The 18896-nt window shown below is 39.0% G+C and overlaps 1 protein-coding gene across 1 annotated transcript in view; it reads left to right on the top strand.

The window, feature by feature from the left end:
* Positions 1 to 18896, top strand: part of lrp1bb (low density lipoprotein receptor-related protein 1Bb) — a 196640-nt gene that overhangs the window by 163218 nt on the left and 14526 nt on the right. The window contains exons 69-83 of the mRNA XM_034886078.1: positions 1155 to 1287; positions 2933 to 3039; positions 3149 to 3281; positions 3688 to 3810; positions 3966 to 4088; positions 6976 to 7119; positions 7405 to 7539; positions 7870 to 7989; positions 8182 to 8423; positions 8790 to 9013; positions 9882 to 9988; positions 11980 to 12096; positions 12347 to 12520; positions 15315 to 15440; positions 15869 to 16033. Of these exons, the coding sequence (XP_034741969.1) occupies positions 1155 to 1287; positions 2933 to 3039; positions 3149 to 3281; positions 3688 to 3810; positions 3966 to 4088; positions 6976 to 7119; positions 7405 to 7539; positions 7870 to 7989; positions 8182 to 8423; positions 8790 to 9013; positions 9882 to 9988; positions 11980 to 12096; positions 12347 to 12520; positions 15315 to 15440; positions 15869 to 16033 (2173 nt within the window). The remainder of the gene's footprint in view (positions 1 to 1154; positions 1288 to 2932; positions 3040 to 3148; positions 3282 to 3687; positions 3811 to 3965; positions 4089 to 6975; positions 7120 to 7404; positions 7540 to 7869; positions 7990 to 8181; positions 8424 to 8789; positions 9014 to 9881; positions 9989 to 11979; positions 12097 to 12346; positions 12521 to 15314; positions 15441 to 15868; positions 16034 to 18896) is intronic.

The following is an 18896-nucleotide window of genomic DNA, read 5'->3' as shown; positions in this document are numbered from 1 at the left end:
CAGTTTTAACAAATGTGTAAAAAATACAGTTTTAACAAATGTGTAAAAAATACAGTTTTAACAAATGTGTAAAAAATACAGTTTTAACAAATGTGTAAAAAATACAGTTTTAACAAATGTGTAAAAAATACAGTTTTAACAAATGTGTAAAAAATACAGTTTTAACAAATGTGTAAAAAATACAGTTTTAACAAATGTGTAAAAAATACAGTTTTAACAAATGTGTAAGAAATACATTTTTACAAAAGTTACCTACTGAAACTTTAAAATGACAGTGAATAGACAACGAAGGAAAAGAGAGATGGGGGGTGGGTTGACACACAGCAAAGAGCCGCAGATCGGATTTGACCCCGGGCCGCTGCAGGACTCAGCCAACATCGGGCGATCGCTCTCACTGGGTGAGCTAGAGGCTGCCCCGGGTGGCGGATCTGTAATGCAATATCTGCATTTCCCATTATCAGCAACCATTCACCCAATGTTCCAAAAGCACATTCTGTTTCCTAATCTGATATCATTTAAAAAAACTAACTGAGGAAACATTGAGGAACCCTTTTGCAATTATGTTAGCACAGAATGTAATCTGAAAACTGCTGCCCTGGTCAAAAAAAACAATGTAGCCTATTCTGTCTACAATGGAGTGTAATGGAAATTTCTGGTTGCGTATATGTAGTTTGTGTGTACACTGTATGTATTTGAGGAAAATGATTGTATGCGAGTCATAGCCAGAACAAATGGGTCATTTTACAAAACAGGTTAGAGTTAAAGCCATAAACTAGGCTTATTAAATAAATGACTTGGCCCACTGGATATAGAACAACAGCCGAGTTCATCATTGATGTTTTGTGAGTGGATAGGAAAAGTGCATTATAAATAAATAAAGCTACTGGCCCAGATCCTAAAGCAATACAACTTTAAAGAGGATTTACAGTACAGCTGAGGAAGCATCAGCGCGTCTTCACCTACTTAACCTCTTTCAAGCCCTCAGATCCTAACACAGTGTACATTGAGCCCGGCCTTGAGGATAGTACTTAACAACCATGACATCATCAGTGGTACTTTTAATATTCCACTGATTTAAATTGTTTTTTTTCTGACAATGATTTTATACCATATACTGTATAGATACATTATTTTGTTCCTATATTCATTTACAGAAAGGTTGCGAGGCACGCTGTGCAGTTGACCAGTTCCGGTGTCACAACAACCTCTGCATCTCGCTCAAGTGGCTGTGTGATGGCCAAGAAGACTGCAAGATGGGGGAAGATGAGAACAACTGCCAGGAAACAGGTTCAAAACAAATTCCCTCCAGTTTGTGAAATAATCATGAGAAGTATACTGCAGAGTTATATTTCAGTGCACCGCTCAGTGAGTAGGACTTGGTGCATAAAACACTGCCTGCTTGTAAACCTTGTAAACCTCTGGAATATATTGTTCTTCTCCGTAAGAGCGGAGTTTATACAATTAAAGGTACCCCAGTGTCTAGAATTGGCGATAGGTGTAGACTGAGCCCTGGGTATCCTGCTCTACGTTTGAGAAAATTAAAGCTCAGATCCGGGATGATCTGAAATCTTGCTCCTTATGAGGTTATAAGGAGCAAGCTTACCTCCCTTTTCTCTGCTTTGCTCGCCCAGAGAATTTGGCCCACCCATGAGAAAGAGAGAGACATCGTGGCTTACAAACAGCAAAGTGGCAGTTGGTCAAGGCCCCACCGCCAGCCTCCACCTTGCCCCCCCCCCCCTCCCTCTCCTGGCTGTAATTCTGCACTAAGGCTGAATTTCAGGAAAGGGACTTCATATTCAGTACAAGGGAACCACTAAGGACTAAATAAAAAGCATTCAAAAAGCACCATGTCACGGGTACTTTAAGTCAATTTAATTCTCCTGCTTTGGGTGAAAGTAAAGGTTATCTTGTTGATGTCATTAGCTGGGAAAGCTACTGAGTGTGAGCCAGTGAGAGATTCAGTGTTGCCCTGTGTAAGTTCATTGCTATCTGAAGAACAATGGCAAAGCCACACTTGTGACATATGTTCCCCTATCAATGTTAGAATTTGAAACAAGGTAGCCCTCATGTCATGGAAATAAATCCATTATGTTTAACATTGTCCTTATTATCGTACCACATAATCTCCTTAGGAATTAGTTGAAGAAATGACCAATGTACACACTGTCCTTAAAGGTAGAATATTTAATATTTCTGCCTTAAATATCTTAAACATCTGTACCTATGTTATACATTTACTTGAGCTGTCTACTTATACTATCCCAAATGCTTTCAACAATGTTCAAACCCAGGGAAATTTGTTATTTTATTTTGATGACACAGGATGTTTCATTTAGTCGCTTGTCATAGGTGTCATATCATCTTTGACCCTTCTGGTTCCCCCAACTTCCGTCACAACACGGGAACCCAGATGATCCTTTTGAGGGTAATTGTAAATAATACAATGTCACAAAAAGAATAGTACTCAGTAACCGTAATACAGCTTTCTGCCACATGGCATCATTTTGTCATCGATTACACGCCATATGGCACACAGTAATACAGCGGGGACCTTATTTATTGATACACATGGATCTTTCCAGCTTAACCTTATATGCTATATTGACAAGTAGCTCATGCTAATGCTTGCTGGGGAAAATTATAAGGTTAAAACATCAGTCATCACGCTGATGAAGTATTTTAAGTATAATTGTTTTGGACAAGGTAATGTTACAGTATCATGCAGTATACAACAAAAAGTATGAAGAAAAGTATGTGTGAGACAAATTCTAATAATCCCTCTCCAAGAAACCACATTTTTAGTCAGCATTAGCTTCATGTGGAGTTTTCCACTTGTACATCGAGCAAGTACCTACAGTATAAGGCTCTTACCTGAGTGGTTTGTAGTAGAGAAAAGGCGGACTGTTGATGGATGTCCTTTGCCCTTCTCCAGTAGCCCCTTCGTGTTCCGTCAACGAGTATGTATGTGCCAGCGGAGGGTGTGTGTCAGCCAGCCTGCGGTGTGATGGACACGACAACTGTCTGGATGGCTCAGATGAGGTCAGTGCAGCTTCAAAAGCAACCCAAAAAAGAATTTGATTTGGTTTTCTCTGGTTGTACCTGACAACATCCCTAGAATGGACAGTTTTAATGATTTCTTTGCTGACAGATTGGCTGTGTAAAGGAGTGCAGAGAAGATGAGTTTCTCTGCCTGAACCGTGCCCACTGCATCCCTCGGCGCTGGCGCTGCGACGACGTGATGGACTGCATGGACCACAGTGATGAGGAAAACTGCAGCCAGGGTAGGTGTGAGTGTGACCTCACATGACTGTCAAAGTGTTGTAGGGGTTGGGGTGTGTTTGGAAGACCGAGATTTGGGGTTTTTCAACCCTGAAGGTGAAAAAGATTATTCTCATGTGCTATCTTAAATCTCTACACTGCACATATTATTATTGAACAGATAAGCCATGTGAACAATTTAAAAGCATTTAATATGAAGGATACCAAACAACCGAGAACAACATAATGAGAATGAAAGATTTGAGATGAGATGAATAGATTCAGACGTGGCTAAATGATCCAGTGCTGTCTGGACATTATGTTGAAGTAAATGCCATGTGTTCAGTCGTATCGTCTAATAGCTTGAATGCACTTTTCTACCTAACTTAGATAGTTAAAAGTCTTGGGGACTTATCTGTGTAATTGCAGGTGCTTTCTTCTGCCGGGCGGATGAATTCATTTGCAACAACACTTTATGCAAACTCCACACGTGGGTGTGTGACGGCAAGGACGATTGTGGAGATAATTCAGACGAAGACAGAGACATGTGTGGTGGGTTGAAACTGTCACGCTTTATCCTTTGAACGCAGCTGATGAAATTTTTTTGAAACCACTACTTTTTTTTTTTTCAAGACAGAATATTTCCTTGTCTTTTCATAAAAGATTGCACACACTTTTTTTAACTTGTCTTGTCTTTTAATCTCCAGCAAAACTTCCCTGCCCTCCTACAAGGCCCTTCCGTTGCAGAAATGATCATGTGTGTCTGCGCACAGACCAAGTCTGCAACAAAGTGGATGACTGTGGTGACAACTCGGATGAAGAAGAGTGTGGTAAGCACAGAATGCGCCAATACAGATCTGATATTATATCTGTACTAAGAAAATGTTCACGGGACAATACAATTAAAGTAATTGTCGGTTTATTAAACCGAGTGCAGAGCTCTACTTCTCTTATTTGACAAACATGGTCCCCTGATGCACTTCTCCTTGACCCAAAGAGGTGCAGCTACCATTTCATTCTGAGTTATTTTGGGCTAGGCCAGAGCTTGGCTACCCATGATCACTGAAATGACATAACAAATCTTAAAAGGTCAATCTATCCAGAAAAAATGTATCAGTATTTCTTTTTTTTTTTACTATATTTCTGTCGCCATCAAAAGCTGGACTATTAACTATTTTTCTCGTGCATGTGTAGGACCCTTTAGAATATTAAACACTGACCGGGTTTATAAATGTTAGTATGCTTAGCAGATTTTCTCTGATAACATGTTGAATGAGGTCTGAAAGTTGCACTGGCCTGATTTCTAATGCATGACAGGATTCTTCTAACTGACTTTTCCTAGTACTGAAAGTAACGTGTACATATTTACAGTATGACATTTAATAACCCAATCCTGCACAGATTGAGAATCATGAAAAGCATATTTTGCATTCATATTTGGGCTTTACCATTTCATACTTTCATACCAATAGTTAACATGTGTCTCAAGATTAATGATTTGCCTATACTTAAAAGACAGGGGGTGTAACTGCCACTGTGTGTAAATGAGAGATTTACAGGCTGCAGTGTAAACCATACGGTGTACATACCATAGTTTAGTAAGTTTTGTGTTGAAAATGACTTATTTTCTCTGATATGCCCGAAATCATAACAGCTGCCGATCCTCCTTTAGTGTCCTGACATGTTTCCCCAACACAAGCCTGGTGTGAATGATAACACTGAGCAGACAGGAAAGGAAGGGACATATCACTTCTCTCATCCTTCAATCATTCATTCCTTCTGTCGTCAATTCATCTCCCTTGCTGAGTCCATTGATACATCCATCCATCTCCTACCTCACTCCATTACCTCTCACCAGACATGTAGAAAGTACTAGAGACCCAGACTTGAGTAAAAGTACAAGTCCCCTATCAAAAAATAACTGGAGTAGAAGTTGAAGTGCTCTTTAAGCACATCACTTAAGTGTAAGTGCTAAAATGCCGGTATTCTAAAAATGTTGTGTTAAGTCTGAATGTACTACTCAAGTATTGCATTGTGTCATGTACATGTATATAAAAAGGAAACTTGTTTTGGGGAAAATAAAATTACTCCGGGCTACGTTTTCCTAGTAACCTTACCAAAAAGGCTACACATTTTGGTATGAAATGAAAATGGCTGGTGGATTTAAGACAAATAATAATAATTTGAATTAATCAAATTTGAACATATCTGTCAGTGGCTTGTTGATCTTTAAATTTTTTGTTAAGTTCCTATCCTGACCTGGGCTGGGACACATTCATACGTTTGATAAAGTACCATTGCATAATAACGAGGGTAGCTGTCCTCAATTTAGGTGATCCTGTGTCACATCTCCGTTTTTTTGCTTCATCCACCGTGTTTGTGTGTGTGTGTGTGTTTGTGTGTGTGTGTGTGTGTGTGTGTGTGTTGGTCACAAGGGGAACTGAGCAGCAGAGAGCTACTTTAGAATAAAAATGTTACAGCGTACAGTACATTGATGTTAAAATGTTTACAGGTTGGCAACGTTTTGTTGGGAAAAGGTGAGATGTTTGAGACACACACATATGTCTTTATATCAGAAACAAGGAAATGATTGGGCGACATTTGTGTGTAACGTTATCACGTTCTCACTTCCGCTTGGTCAGTGGCTCTTGGAGTCACATTCTGAAGCGTGGGACTGCTGGGATTGGTTGAAGTGATGGGAAACTCCGGTTGTTGGTCAAATTAGCTGAAAAGTTGGGGTGATTGGTCAAAAGTGCGTGACGCACCAAATTCACGGTGATTGGTTGTAACGATCCAGCACATAAAAACGTAATTTGAGTTAAAGTATTAAACTCATCGAAAATATGTACTGAAGTAAAAGTGGAAGTAGGAGAAAAAAATAATACTCTGGTAGAGTACAGGTACAGCCTTTTGTACCTAATTACAGTAGTGAAGTAGTTCTACTTTGTTACTACACATATCTGCCTCTCACCATCGTGTGCTTCTTCTCTCGGTCCATCCCTTCATTCTCACCTTAATCGCACCGTTCCCTCCATCCACATCGCTATCACTTCACACTGTTCTTTCCCTTTCATCCTTCTGTTGTGCTCTGGGTGGATGTTAAACTCTTATTCTATCCTGCTTTAATTTAAGTGAATGGTTGACCGAAAAACAAACTTTATTGAAAGTAACTTTAGTCTTAATAATTAGCAATTCATTATTATTATTATTATTATTATTATTATCAGCTGTATCTGTGATAGTGTGTCTTAAAAACGGCTAAAGATTCACTTACATTAAGATATCAATTTTGAAAGTAGAACTAAAAGGTATTCTTTACAAAATTATTTGTTTTTCTGCAAGTAGTCAAGGTAGTCGGTGACCTTAGGGGATCACATTTATTTTCAAATTGTATTGAGGTAAAAGTGAAAGTAATAAGATTGAATTAGAAGTAAATAATTGTGGTTTCCTCCGTGTCTTCCACCTCTCACTCCTCCTTCATGTCCCAGCTGTCCTATCCATCAAAGGTCAAAATGACCCAAAAAATAATCTTAAATCAAAAACAAGCAAATAATTTTCAATAAGCTCTGTCCCCTGGTTCACATTTCAGAAATATCATCTTCTACTACAACATATTTTGAAACTGAAGGCAGCATATTTGAACTTATTATATAATATTTGGTACTACATGAGTTAGGTTTTTAGTTGTCTTTTTCAACTGATGCTGTGTGTCTAAAGCAGAGGTGGTGGCCGGAAGACCTCGGCCTTGTGGGAAGACGGAGTTCACCTGCAGTAACCAGCGCTGCATCCCCATCCAGCTGCAGTGTGACCTCTTCAGCGACTGTGGCGATGGCGGCTCGGACGAGCAAGACTGCAAGGCCTGTAAGCACAGCAGCAGTTGTCTTGAGCAAACAGATCAAAGAAGCTTTCGCAAGAGATGAAAAGTTTTGAATGTGATGTGATGTTATGGAGAACCACAGCAATCTCCTTGTGTTTATAATGTGATGTTATTTGTAGTAATATATGTATGCCCATGTTTGACGTGTGCTGTGAACTATTTGAATAGAAGATGATGCACTCTCTGCGTTTGCACATCAAAGCAAAACACAGCAGGTATCTAAGACAGAGTGGACTGATGTGTAATCAAAGTCCTGTCTTTATTTGTAGTTTCCAGCGGAGATGTATGTGGAAAGAAAACAAATCCATGTGGAGAGGATGCCATTTGCAACCAGACAAATGCTAATGCTATATGCCAGTGCAAACCTGGCTTTAAGAGGAACCAACAGACAGGCCTGTGTGAAGGTACTGTATCATCACGTTTTGTTATTTATTCCCATTGTCAACATTTTGTTGTGGACTGTTGGGTTAACAAGATTGGATCAGCCAGATTAAGATATGATGATAGTTAGGTTTTTATTGCAAATACTGCCAGATGTCACACTGTGACATGGTATTCCTATGGGGTTTCATCATAAAAAGTCATTAGAATGTTTATAACTATTATTATAGTCTATATCTACGACGATCCACTTCTGGGGTTGCGCCAGTGCCTAATCGATGTCTGTTACCTTCCGCTTTCTTTTTGGTGTAATTTTAAACTGTTCTTAATAAAATAAGTTTCTTTTTTCCCAGAGATAAATGAATGCCTACAGTTTGACACATGTCCTCATTACTGCACAAACACGAAAGGATCGTTTAAGTGCACATGTGACCGGAATTATAAGGAGATTAATGGCAATTGCATAGCAAAAGGTATGTTTCTAATGTTTAATATTAAACATTTTTTGGTGTTCTCTTTTTACATGCTAATTTACTGATATTACCCTCAATGTAAAATAAGTGCAATGTTAACCTTTATTTGATGTCAAATACCCAAAATTTTGCCAATGTTCTTTTGTTTTCTTTTTCTTTTCTTTTTTTACATATTAATAACTCACCGGACAGGACCAGAAGATCGAGTGCTCTACATTGCTAATGATACTGAAATCCGAAGTTTTGTATATCCATTTAACCAGAGCCAAGGACACAAACTGCTCACACACATCGAGGATAATGCCCGCATAATCGGAATGGATGCTCTGTTTCACCACCAAAGGTTTATCTGGGCTACCCAATTTAACCCTGGTGGAATTTTTTACAGAGACAATCTAGAAAGAAGTCAAACTAAAACAAATGTCAGAAACATTGTAAGTATATCTAATGTGTGGTTTTTATACATCCTAGCAAATTTGTAATGTCTATTGCAGATTTTTTCAACTCAATGAGTTCAGTTCAAAATATGGATTAAAGAGAACAAGAACAGTCTACTTCTTTAAAAAAAAAGCTATTGTAATGTGTCAGAAATAATCCCTAAATATGTGTATTTCTTATTACAGATATGAAAAGCATTAAGCTAAATTATTCTATGACTGGTCAATTGCTCATGTTGTCTGTCAGTTCCCAGTAATACCAAATAGATCCTTGCTATTTTGTCTATGAGACCCCACTCTAAGGGAATGTGTGCACACACAGTTGTACAGAGCACTTGACTTTGTGGCTGTTATTGGTTGCAGTGTTCAGACTTCCGTCGACCCAGAGATATTTCTGCTGACTGGATCACAGGCAACATCTATTGGACTGATCACTCTCGGATGCACTGGTTCAGCTATTACACAGCCCACTGGACCAAATTACGATATTCCATAAATGTGGGGCAACTTAAAGGACCAAATTGCACCCGCTTGATTACTGACATAGCGGGAGAGCCATACGCCATTGCTGTCAACCCAGCCAGAGGGTAAGTTGTTGTTGACATTGTTTTTTTTTCCCAATGATGAAAATAATCACTCCTATCAAGAATTAGGCAACGTTTCTTGCCACACATGCTGTTCTGTTGCCTCTCAATAAAAGCCCTTTACTGGCTAATCACTGTAATGTGAACCAGCTACAGAAAAGTGCACACTTGGCCATTATGATAGCTGTGAGATGCTAAATCAAGGAGTGACAAAAAAACATTAAGATATGGATACTTTTCTGTGCATATTTTGTCAGTGGATCAATTTGCAATATCTTAGGAAAGCAATGCAATTTGAAAAATGTAATCAATTAACCATTGCTCAATTGCCATTGAAACGTACAGTAACATTTTTATTAATTACTCAGTTGCGGTCAAAGTAGCTTTATCTGTTACCTATTACAACGCTTAGTGCTACTACTACTACACCAGCTCCATAAAAGGTGCCCTTCAAGAACAACAAAGCCTCCACACCCACGTGTGGTTGTGATGCGTCACTCACACAATAAATCCTGAGGCTTTCCAAATGTTCTCATCCGCTGCATTACCATCTAATACTTAATTAGTTGGCAAGTAAAGATGTAAAAACGTTGTCTGCCATTTATTAGTTGCATTTGCAACTGCACTTACATTAGGTTGTTAAATATGACATCATCACCATGGACAATAGTGTTTGTAAGAATCTAAGAAACAAAATGTGTTGCTGTAGCAATTGGACATTATCAGGCTAAATGAGTGTCATAAACATTCATTTATTAGACTGTATAGGCACAAAGGGTGGCTGTATAGGCATTTATATTTCTATGCATACTGTCTATGACATTTACAAGAGGATTGTGTCAAGGAGGTACAGTATTTCTCTTTGTTGCAGGATGATGTACTGGAGCGTAATAGGTGATCACTCTCACATAGAAGAGTCTGCCATGGATGGCTCCTTACGCAGAGTGCTCTTGGAGAAAATTCTGAGGAGACCCACAGGTAATTTTTTTTTTTTAAAGTTTATAAATTATTTACGTGTTACTGCCACCAGTCATCAATCAGTGAAACAAATATCATTGCCAGAATTGTGAAAGGCGTGTGCATGTGCAAACGCATCCTTCTGCAAGTTCACAGCAAACACACAAAAAGGGGACATGCCTACAAAAACATTGCTATGGCTGTTGGTTGACCAAACTACTCAAGACACTCATTCAAATTCAATGTATTGACACATGTTTGGTCAGCTGGCGTAATTTTCATACTATGTAATTTCTAAACATTTAAATAAGACACTCTTCCATTTTGAGGGAAAATATCTGCAATACTGGGCCTCTTTGACATCAGTTAAGTGCTTGTATGTATATGCAATCACAGAGCTGAAAGTTCAGTGATTTTATGTGCAGGGATGAAGTAGCAATAGGTTAAGAGTAAGACCAGAAGAAATTAAATGTTGCCTTACATGAACAGTGGATGAAAAGAAATTAGGGAGGAAAAAACACAGAAATAACACTGAACAGTTGTTTAAGTTTTGCTACTAATGGTTTTAAGTTGGATCCGTACCTCAATCTTCCAGTTAAACTGCTTTGAAGTATTCATCTATGCACATAGGAACAATTCACATCCATATGTCAATAATAAAGAGACATTGAATAGAATATTTTAATTTTATTTAACCTTTATTTATCCAGGTAAGTCGATTTGATAGAATTCTCATTTGCAACAACAACCTGATCGCATTCATGCAGGTACACATTCATAACTGGAAGCTGCCCAGTACAACCACAGTCTGAGCCGCTGGCCTTCCTCAAGGGCACCTCAGTGGCCCCAGATCCTTGATTGGATTGAATCCACAACCTCCCGGTCAAAAGCTTGCGTCTTTAACCTCTAGGCCCACTGCCCTATTAGATATTGTTAGTCACAGCCAGAATGTTATTCCATCACAAGCACAGATAAGGAAAACAAAACCATTGTGGTCTTGGTGACATGCGATGAACCTCATGTGCGTCTCTGTAATTCATTAAATATACAAAGCAGTCCACGATATTTAATTGGCTGCCAACCTTATTAGCCTATACTACATTTGTAATGGTTGATATTGCAGGACAGAACAGGGAAAGGACCCAAATGCTACCATTTGAAGTAGCTGATTGTGTGATGTTTTCAGAGGTTTAGTGAGGTCATCTAGGAGCACAGGCAGGCAAGCAATGCAGACTTGACCAGGCTGGGAACAGGCAAACGGCGAGAGTTGGCAGCCAGGTAACAGGCAACTTGAATGATCTGACAAAGGAACAAAGGAACTGGACCAGAATATGTAGATACTGGCTTACTAAAGAAATGCCACAGAAAGATGTAACCTGCTCTTTATTAAGTGCATTGGTTAAAGTACCGGATGGACCCATGAGACCCATATACTATTGTCTTTCTATGGTGAATGTTTATATGTTTACATGTACCACATATACACTGCATATTATTCCACAGTCAGTGCAGTTACAGCTTTTAAATGCAAAACTTCTTTATAGCCACTTGAAAATGTGTTGGTGTGTCTAGAGGGAGACAGTTAGTGCTGATCTAGTTTTGAAGAGCAGCTTTGGCCTCTTTTAATTCAAGGGACCCATGCTCTGTCTTGGTCACAGAAAGAGAAATTCATCATCTGTGGAAAAATGCAAACCTATTTAAACGCCCCAGCCAGGTGCTCAATTATCCAGCCAGACTTTTGGGAGAAAGAGAAAGTGAGTCCCTGATTTGAAATTGTAATGTAAGCAAGCCAAGATGGTGGATCGACTGTGATTTTGACACAAGCAAAACGGATGTTGAAGGCGAACAGCCAGAGGAAGATATAAACAAGAGAAACCCTGCTTCCACAACCTGTTCACCTGCAACATGCATATAACTATTATGACCTAAAGGTCTCCTCCATTGAGGGATTCTATTACGATCCCTGTGTTATTTGTCAAGTAAATGAATCTCTTTTCTTCATCCTCCCACAGGGCTGGCCATCGATTATTTCAACCAGCGATTATACTGGGCGGATCCTGAACTCTCCCAGATAGGGAGCGTGAGGCTGGATGGCTCGGACCCTCTGGTGACAATCAGTGACAGACACGGTAAAGACAACTGAAAACAAAGCACAACTTCTTTTAAACACATAATATCCATGGTGCACTTTGGTTTCTTTAACTTGTTATCAAGTAATTGCAACAAAACCACTGCTTTTGTGTCTCAGAAGGGTAAGCCACAAAACAATGTGTATTGAGAACAGTCTGTCTACACAAGATAAAACATTCATCATCTCAAGGCTGCAAGTGTTCTTAAAGAGTTACTTGTTAGTCTCTGCTTTCTTTGCTGGATTTACAGGCATTTCCCAACCATATAGAATTGACATATTTGAAGACTACATCTACGGAACTGGACTGAATCACAAGGTCTTCAAGATTCACAAGTATGGCAAACAGTCGGTGGAATTTTTCAATCTCGGGATGGAGAAGCCCACTAATGTTTTGATCTCCCATCGTTACAAACAGCAAGATGGTAAGTTGTCTTTTTATTAAGCTTTAAAAGGCAGAATGAGTAGGATTAGTCAGTTGCGGTTTGTAAACACAACATTCAAAGTTGGCCCCGTCTCAACGAGGGTGACGGTGGTCAACCAGGGATATGGTGCTTGCAAGCAGGTGACAGATTTATTTGTCACCTGCTTTGTCCGCTTGGCGTTTTGCCTTGCTATATTTGGGTTTTGTGGGTGCTTTGTCTGCCTATTTCATAGCTTCCTCTTGGATGCATGCAGACGATCTGGCACCTGGTTGCAATTTTTTATAGAGGTTGACACCCAGAAATGTCCTGAAAACAGAAAACCGAAAAAAATACAGGCATGGTTTCTGCAAATGCAGACACCACCACACAATTCGAGTGGGTCAAAAGTGATAATTGAGAGGAATTATTTTTGTACACATATACATTAGAGGTGTCACGATTCTTCAAATCCACGATTTGATTTGGTTTTTGATTTCCAGGTCACAATTCAATTTTTGATTAAAACGTTTTTTCAACAGGGATGGCAAAGCCACAATAAGGGCCATTAGGTAGCAGAAGGGTACTTGTAGCAGTTGGTGCTTCTCTGAGTTTTTTTTATGCACAATTAGTTTAACAGGGTGTACCTGAAGGCACCATTTGTTGTTTGTTAACAACGAAGGCAAAATGTTGCCACACCGGTGATTTCAGGGAAGCAGGAAGATTTTCTGTTGTTTCTCTATCATCTCCAAATCCAGCAGTGGCCATGGTTACTGGAACAGTCGAGCTGCAAGCATTACGTAAGCTAAGGTTAACCTGTTCCTTTGGCTGCATGCTACCAGCCAGTTAGCTACGCTGTGTCTGTATCTTTGGACTTGTGCAAGCAGGGTTGGGGAGAGGAAAAGAATACTGTGGGAATTAGCAATCCCGCTTCTGATTTTGATAGTCGCAATTAACGGGTTTCAAGTCGTGACACGACTAAAATAAACAGGTTTTTTGAGGGGGAAAATTATACTAATTATGCCTTTAAGTAATACATGTTCATTATTAGGAATTATAGAGATTAAAAAATGAAAAAAAAAGTTCCAGTTTATATATTTCTTAGCTTTTAAAATGTTTCACTTTTTATTTTCTAGGAAATTCTGTTTTTGGTCAATTTGACTTTGTTTTGGTTTAAGGTATTTCTAGGGCATGATTCAAGACAGATTGAAAATGTGCTTCTTCTTATTAAGAATCACATTGCCTGTGACGTTTATTTTCACAATTGACCAGTAAACAGTATTAACCAGTGCTTAACGAATAAAACGGGCATATGCAACAACCTTGACACCAACCGCGTATATTGTACTAATTACATTCAAGTTTTACTGTGAAAAGCAAAAAAATCTTAATTAAGATTAACTTCCTGGCATCTAACAATGCTGGAGAGTGTTAGACAAAGAGAGCTATTGTAACCAATTCAAACATGCTAGTAAAATGCACTTGAACAAGGCGCATGAGGAGAGGGTTTTTTAAAGATTATCATAAACAGTTGTTACAAGGAATTACAAAATGAGTTATATAAAGTATTATTGACTAAATGGTGTCTTGTTCATGTCTTTGTGTGGATGTTCAAGGGTGATTGTGGTTCTTTAGAACTTATTTACATATAAACAACGCATAATAAAAGTATAGGATGAGCTATACTTGTGTAAAAAGATTGTTTTTTTTTAATGGTATTAAATTGATAAAAAAAATAACTATTTAGATATTACCTATTGGTTAAACGATATACAAAGAAACAGCACATGCTTTCAAATGAAGGTTGATAGAAGCTCTCTTTAAAGAGTGTTACTGTTCCAGGAGTTCAACATAAAACGCACCCATCTGTTTCCTGAGACACAGTTAATCAATACAACCATGTCTTCTCACTTTCTTCATGTAGTGGACCAACTTCAGTTATTTGTTACATCTCTGGTGTTAATGGTAAGAGAACATCAGACAGCTCAGTCTTGGTCAGTTTTTCCCCTCAAAGGGCGGCTGTTCCACTCCCCAGAGACTCATTAAGCCAGCCATTTAGTGTGTAGTGTGAAGTCTGAACAGAAGATGTGCACAGCCTGCAAAAAGCTATGGCATGATATCTTCAGCAAAACCCTAACAACCATTTAGATTTGTCCTGGGCTTTCATCTCTTAAATCCTTGTGTAAGAAATCTAATAAGTCATTACCTTGAGTGAATACTGTGGATCCATTAATGATAGTCGGAGACATCAGTGCAGTTTTTAAGTAATCAATCAACAAAATGTAATAAACCTGCAGTTTGGACAGTCTTTAGCACTCTAAAGATGTCTCTCTTACTTAAACTTTTAACAAAAAAAATAGTGATTGCCAGTCCTCTTTTATAGCTTACACATTCTAATTACCATATTAAAGTTAATGCAACCCGCCTTTGTTGAAATGTTTGGTATTTTGACTAAATTCAGAGTAGTTTTTAACGACGTATCTACATTGTTTTGTCTACCCAGTGTAGGCGGCAGTGGGAAGAGCACTTCAAAGTGCAGCTAATCAATTAGACAACAGTCAATTCTTAACACGTTCCACAATTGTTGATTATTCAATCTGGAGAAGAGGCCCATGTGAAGTTATTCAAATGCTTTAGCCTTATGGCTCTCTGGGCTTCAAGACAATAACACTCTCCAAAACAGAAATAAAACACTTGAGATAAATAGCTTCACTCTAAGAAAAAGCAAACACTTATCACAAACAAACGGTTCTTTGTCATCTCAAGCCAGACTGACAGATTATCTTCTTGGCTTTTTTTTCCTCCACTTTCTCCATAGCATCAAATCCCTGCCTGAGAATGACTTGTGATTTCATGTGTCTACTCAACCCAGCGGGTGCCAGCTGTACCTGTCCAGAGGGGAAGGTACTGGTCAATGGCACCTGTAGTGATGCCATCATCTCAGGTAAGCCTACTCTTGCATCTTCATGCATACTGTAGTTAAGATCACTTATATAAATTTGCCGCAGCCATAATGGTGGATGATGGAAGTCCTCGCTTGTGGTGTGATAACCAGAAACAATTTTCACTTTGAGGAGATTTTGATACGCACCAAACTCTTCATGTAAACTTGTCAAAATACAACACCAAACTATGGTTTTAGCAGACATAGCTTGGACCACAACATACTGTATCGTGAAGATTTGATTCATGTTGAGGTTGAAAAATGGCACCGTGTGCATGCAGTGTTTATTCATACTCAACTATTAGAGAATTCAGGTTCACACATCTATGGTTGTTGCTGTCTGACAATAGCATCATAGCACTGTTTTGCGTGATTGACTTGCTACACACCGTGGCACAGTAAGTGATATGGGCTTTGCTGTTGTGAAGGTGAACTTTGCCGTCCCCCCTGCGAGAATGGAGGCCGCTGCTTAGCCAATGAAAAGGGAGACTGGAGGTGTTACTGCTGGCCTGACTTTTCAGGGGACCGCTGTGAGGTCAACCACTGTACAGACTACTGCCTAAATGGAGGCACCTGCATGGGCTCACCTCTGGGTAAGTCTGCTTCAAGATATACTGCCTGATTCCTCCCTCAAGTTGCAGTATATTTCATTGGCACAACTGTCTTTGTGTCCAGCCTTTGTTGATTCATCTCTATGTTGACATAGCAATAATTTGTGTAATTATCCTCACTTAAACCTAAGCATCCAGTTTGTGGATGAATATATGGTTCATGTTATGCCTGGGTAATAATTTAATAGGATAATTATCGTTTTTCAATAGAATCGTGTCACGATGTGTCATGAAATCATATAATGAAATATCGTGATACAGTTACATCATCTAAATTGCTAAAAACAATCTGAGTGACACAGGAAGTATTTTAAGGGAATCTCATTTGAAGATTGGAGTTTCCTTCACTCAGTTCAATGTGATTGACAAACCGGACTCCAACTGACAACCTTCAAGTCACAAGTTGTTCCAACCATTAAGCTCCATTACCCCACAAACGTGCATACAGCAGTACTGGGTTCTCGCTGCATAATAATGGTGGATAATAATGTGTAAAGGTCGCTCTTGGAAGTGAAATGTTGGTTAAAATAAGTTGTAAGTATTGTTTTCCAACAGAAGTGTGCAAGATTTTCTTCATTCATTCAGCTTTATTGTTCAACTCCTGCATGCCTACACCCAAGCATTCCGCTTCTAGGAATACCCCAGTGTAGTCAAATCAAACTGTTGTAATCAGATTACTCTGTCAATTATATATTCACACAGAGGCATGTAAAAATAAGCTTTACCATGTGGTTATTTCATATAGACTATTTTATATTTATTGAATTACCAAAAAGCATGCTACATAATGATACAGTATATTGTTATTGAGATATGAAATGACCAATATCAGGATAGTAGTAATGGATATATAGGTATAGTTGGCCATATCGCCCTAGTTCATGTTATCTTTGATATTCAGCTGTGGGCAGACCAAACCTGTTCCCACCACAGACAGACATTTTCTTTTTTCTCCTGCATGCTGACTCTGTACATGACATTCAACCACATTTGTCTTCCTTTAAACTTCCACGCTTTTCTCACTTTGGCTCACTTTTGCCACATTACCTCTGCCAGTTGAGCAGGTTTTGCCATTGATGACTCAAATATCAATCTTCCTCCAGGTTCGGTTCTGGAACAAAACACTTTCCACCACAATTCAGCAAATATGCTGAGATGTCAGCAGTGGAATTGAATCAGGATGTACAGCCCCTTTAAACATGTTATCGTTGAATTATAAACCCGAACATCATATTGCCATCATAGCAATCACACACAACATTCCATTTCCATTTGTCAAAAAAAAATAAAGAAAAAAAAGATTCACCAGAGCAATTGCCCTGATACAAAAAGTGTGGTTTGTGTTCCCACATTAATGTTTTATAATGGCACAACCTTATTCAAGTGGTTTGAAATAATTAAAGCTGTGTTCATTGAATGACACTCCGTAGATAAAATGCCAAAAAACAAGCAGTATGTTTGCTTGAGTCTGAGCAGTTACGCCAGTTACAGCCTTTTTAAAGCAAAGAATAAAATCTGGACAGGAAGCAAATTGATATTTTTTGATAAAATACATCTTTTTCATCTTGTTTTCAAATTCTGTTTACATTCCTGAAACAGCTCTATCTGACATAAACAGTAGCCAGGATAATCACTGATTCTCATTAAACGAAATAGAGTCCACCAAGACTGCATTCAAATCATGTTGCTTGCTGTTGGATCCCTGCAGGAGGGCTTCAAGACTGAGTAAGAGACGGCAGGGCTCCTCTTAGTAACAATCAGTCTTATTTTGTTCTCCATTCACCGGCTCCGCTGTTGAAGTCCAACATGCTACATGGATTATAATTTGTTTTCCTGTTTGTGGTGAACAGTTGAGAGGGAAATGAAAGTGTTGTGATATGTATTGTGCTGCCGGGGACACAGAGCCGTTTTCTTTCATTCATGCCTGGAAATTTGTCTGTTACGCAGGAAAGAGGTCTTGCTGAATTGACCCCATGTCTTTGAGGCATAAGAAAACTGGTCACTAAATTTGAGTGATGTAGCAAATGGCCAGGGCTTAAAGTATTCCGGCAGCGTGCCAGATCTCCGGCGTGCCGCCATGAGGAAAAATACATAAATAAATTTGGGAACTTGCGGTTTTATATTTTTTAGTCAATTGATTTCAATATGATTCTACCAATCATAAGAGAGGAACGGAACTCTAACTAATGCAGAGCTTAAAGTACTCAGGCCTGGTGCCAGATTTCTGGGGTATGACTATTTTAGAAAAATAAATCAATGAAAAAGTCCACATGGGATTTGTTTTTGAAGCGCTAGGTTTAACCAATCATCAAACTTCCACCTACCAATGAAACGAGTTCTAGCCAATCAGATGCCACGTAGGGCACGTCCTTGCCAAAAAGCGAGAGTGTCGTGTGTGGTCTCCATGGTACCACGGCCAAAAAAAAATATGAAGGTACAGCTTTAGTTGAGAAAGGAGTTAAAAACAAATGGCGCTGGGCATGAACAGAGGACAAGAGGAGAAGGGAGGAGACGGGTAGCCGTTTAGCACTTGGTGCCTCAAGTTGAGCACCCGGCTGCAGCGTACTGTATGTTCAGGGAAGATACTCTCTGTACGGCAGCAGCGGTAAAAAAGGCCGTGCTAGTCCTTAGATGCTAGCTTAGTCACAAAGCTTCGTTCTTAAACATAACAGCCTTGTCCCAGAGTTTAGACGTCTGGCTTTATGAAAAGCTAAACGAAGCTTTTAATAAATGTAGGTTACATAAAGCAACTAATGTCAACATGGACTTATTGTGTAATGCAACTGGACTTTAACTGTTTTGCCACTCAAATTAACTTTAAAGAGTGCATATCAAAACATTACAC

Source organism: Etheostoma cragini, chromosome 11 (genome assembly GCF_013103735.1).
Source record: "Etheostoma cragini isolate CJK2018 chromosome 11, CSU_Ecrag_1.0, whole genome shotgun sequence".
Taxonomy (NCBI): Eukaryota; Metazoa; Chordata; class Actinopteri; order Perciformes; family Percidae; genus Etheostoma; species Etheostoma cragini.
This window is presented reverse-complemented; position numbering and strand designations above follow the sequence as displayed.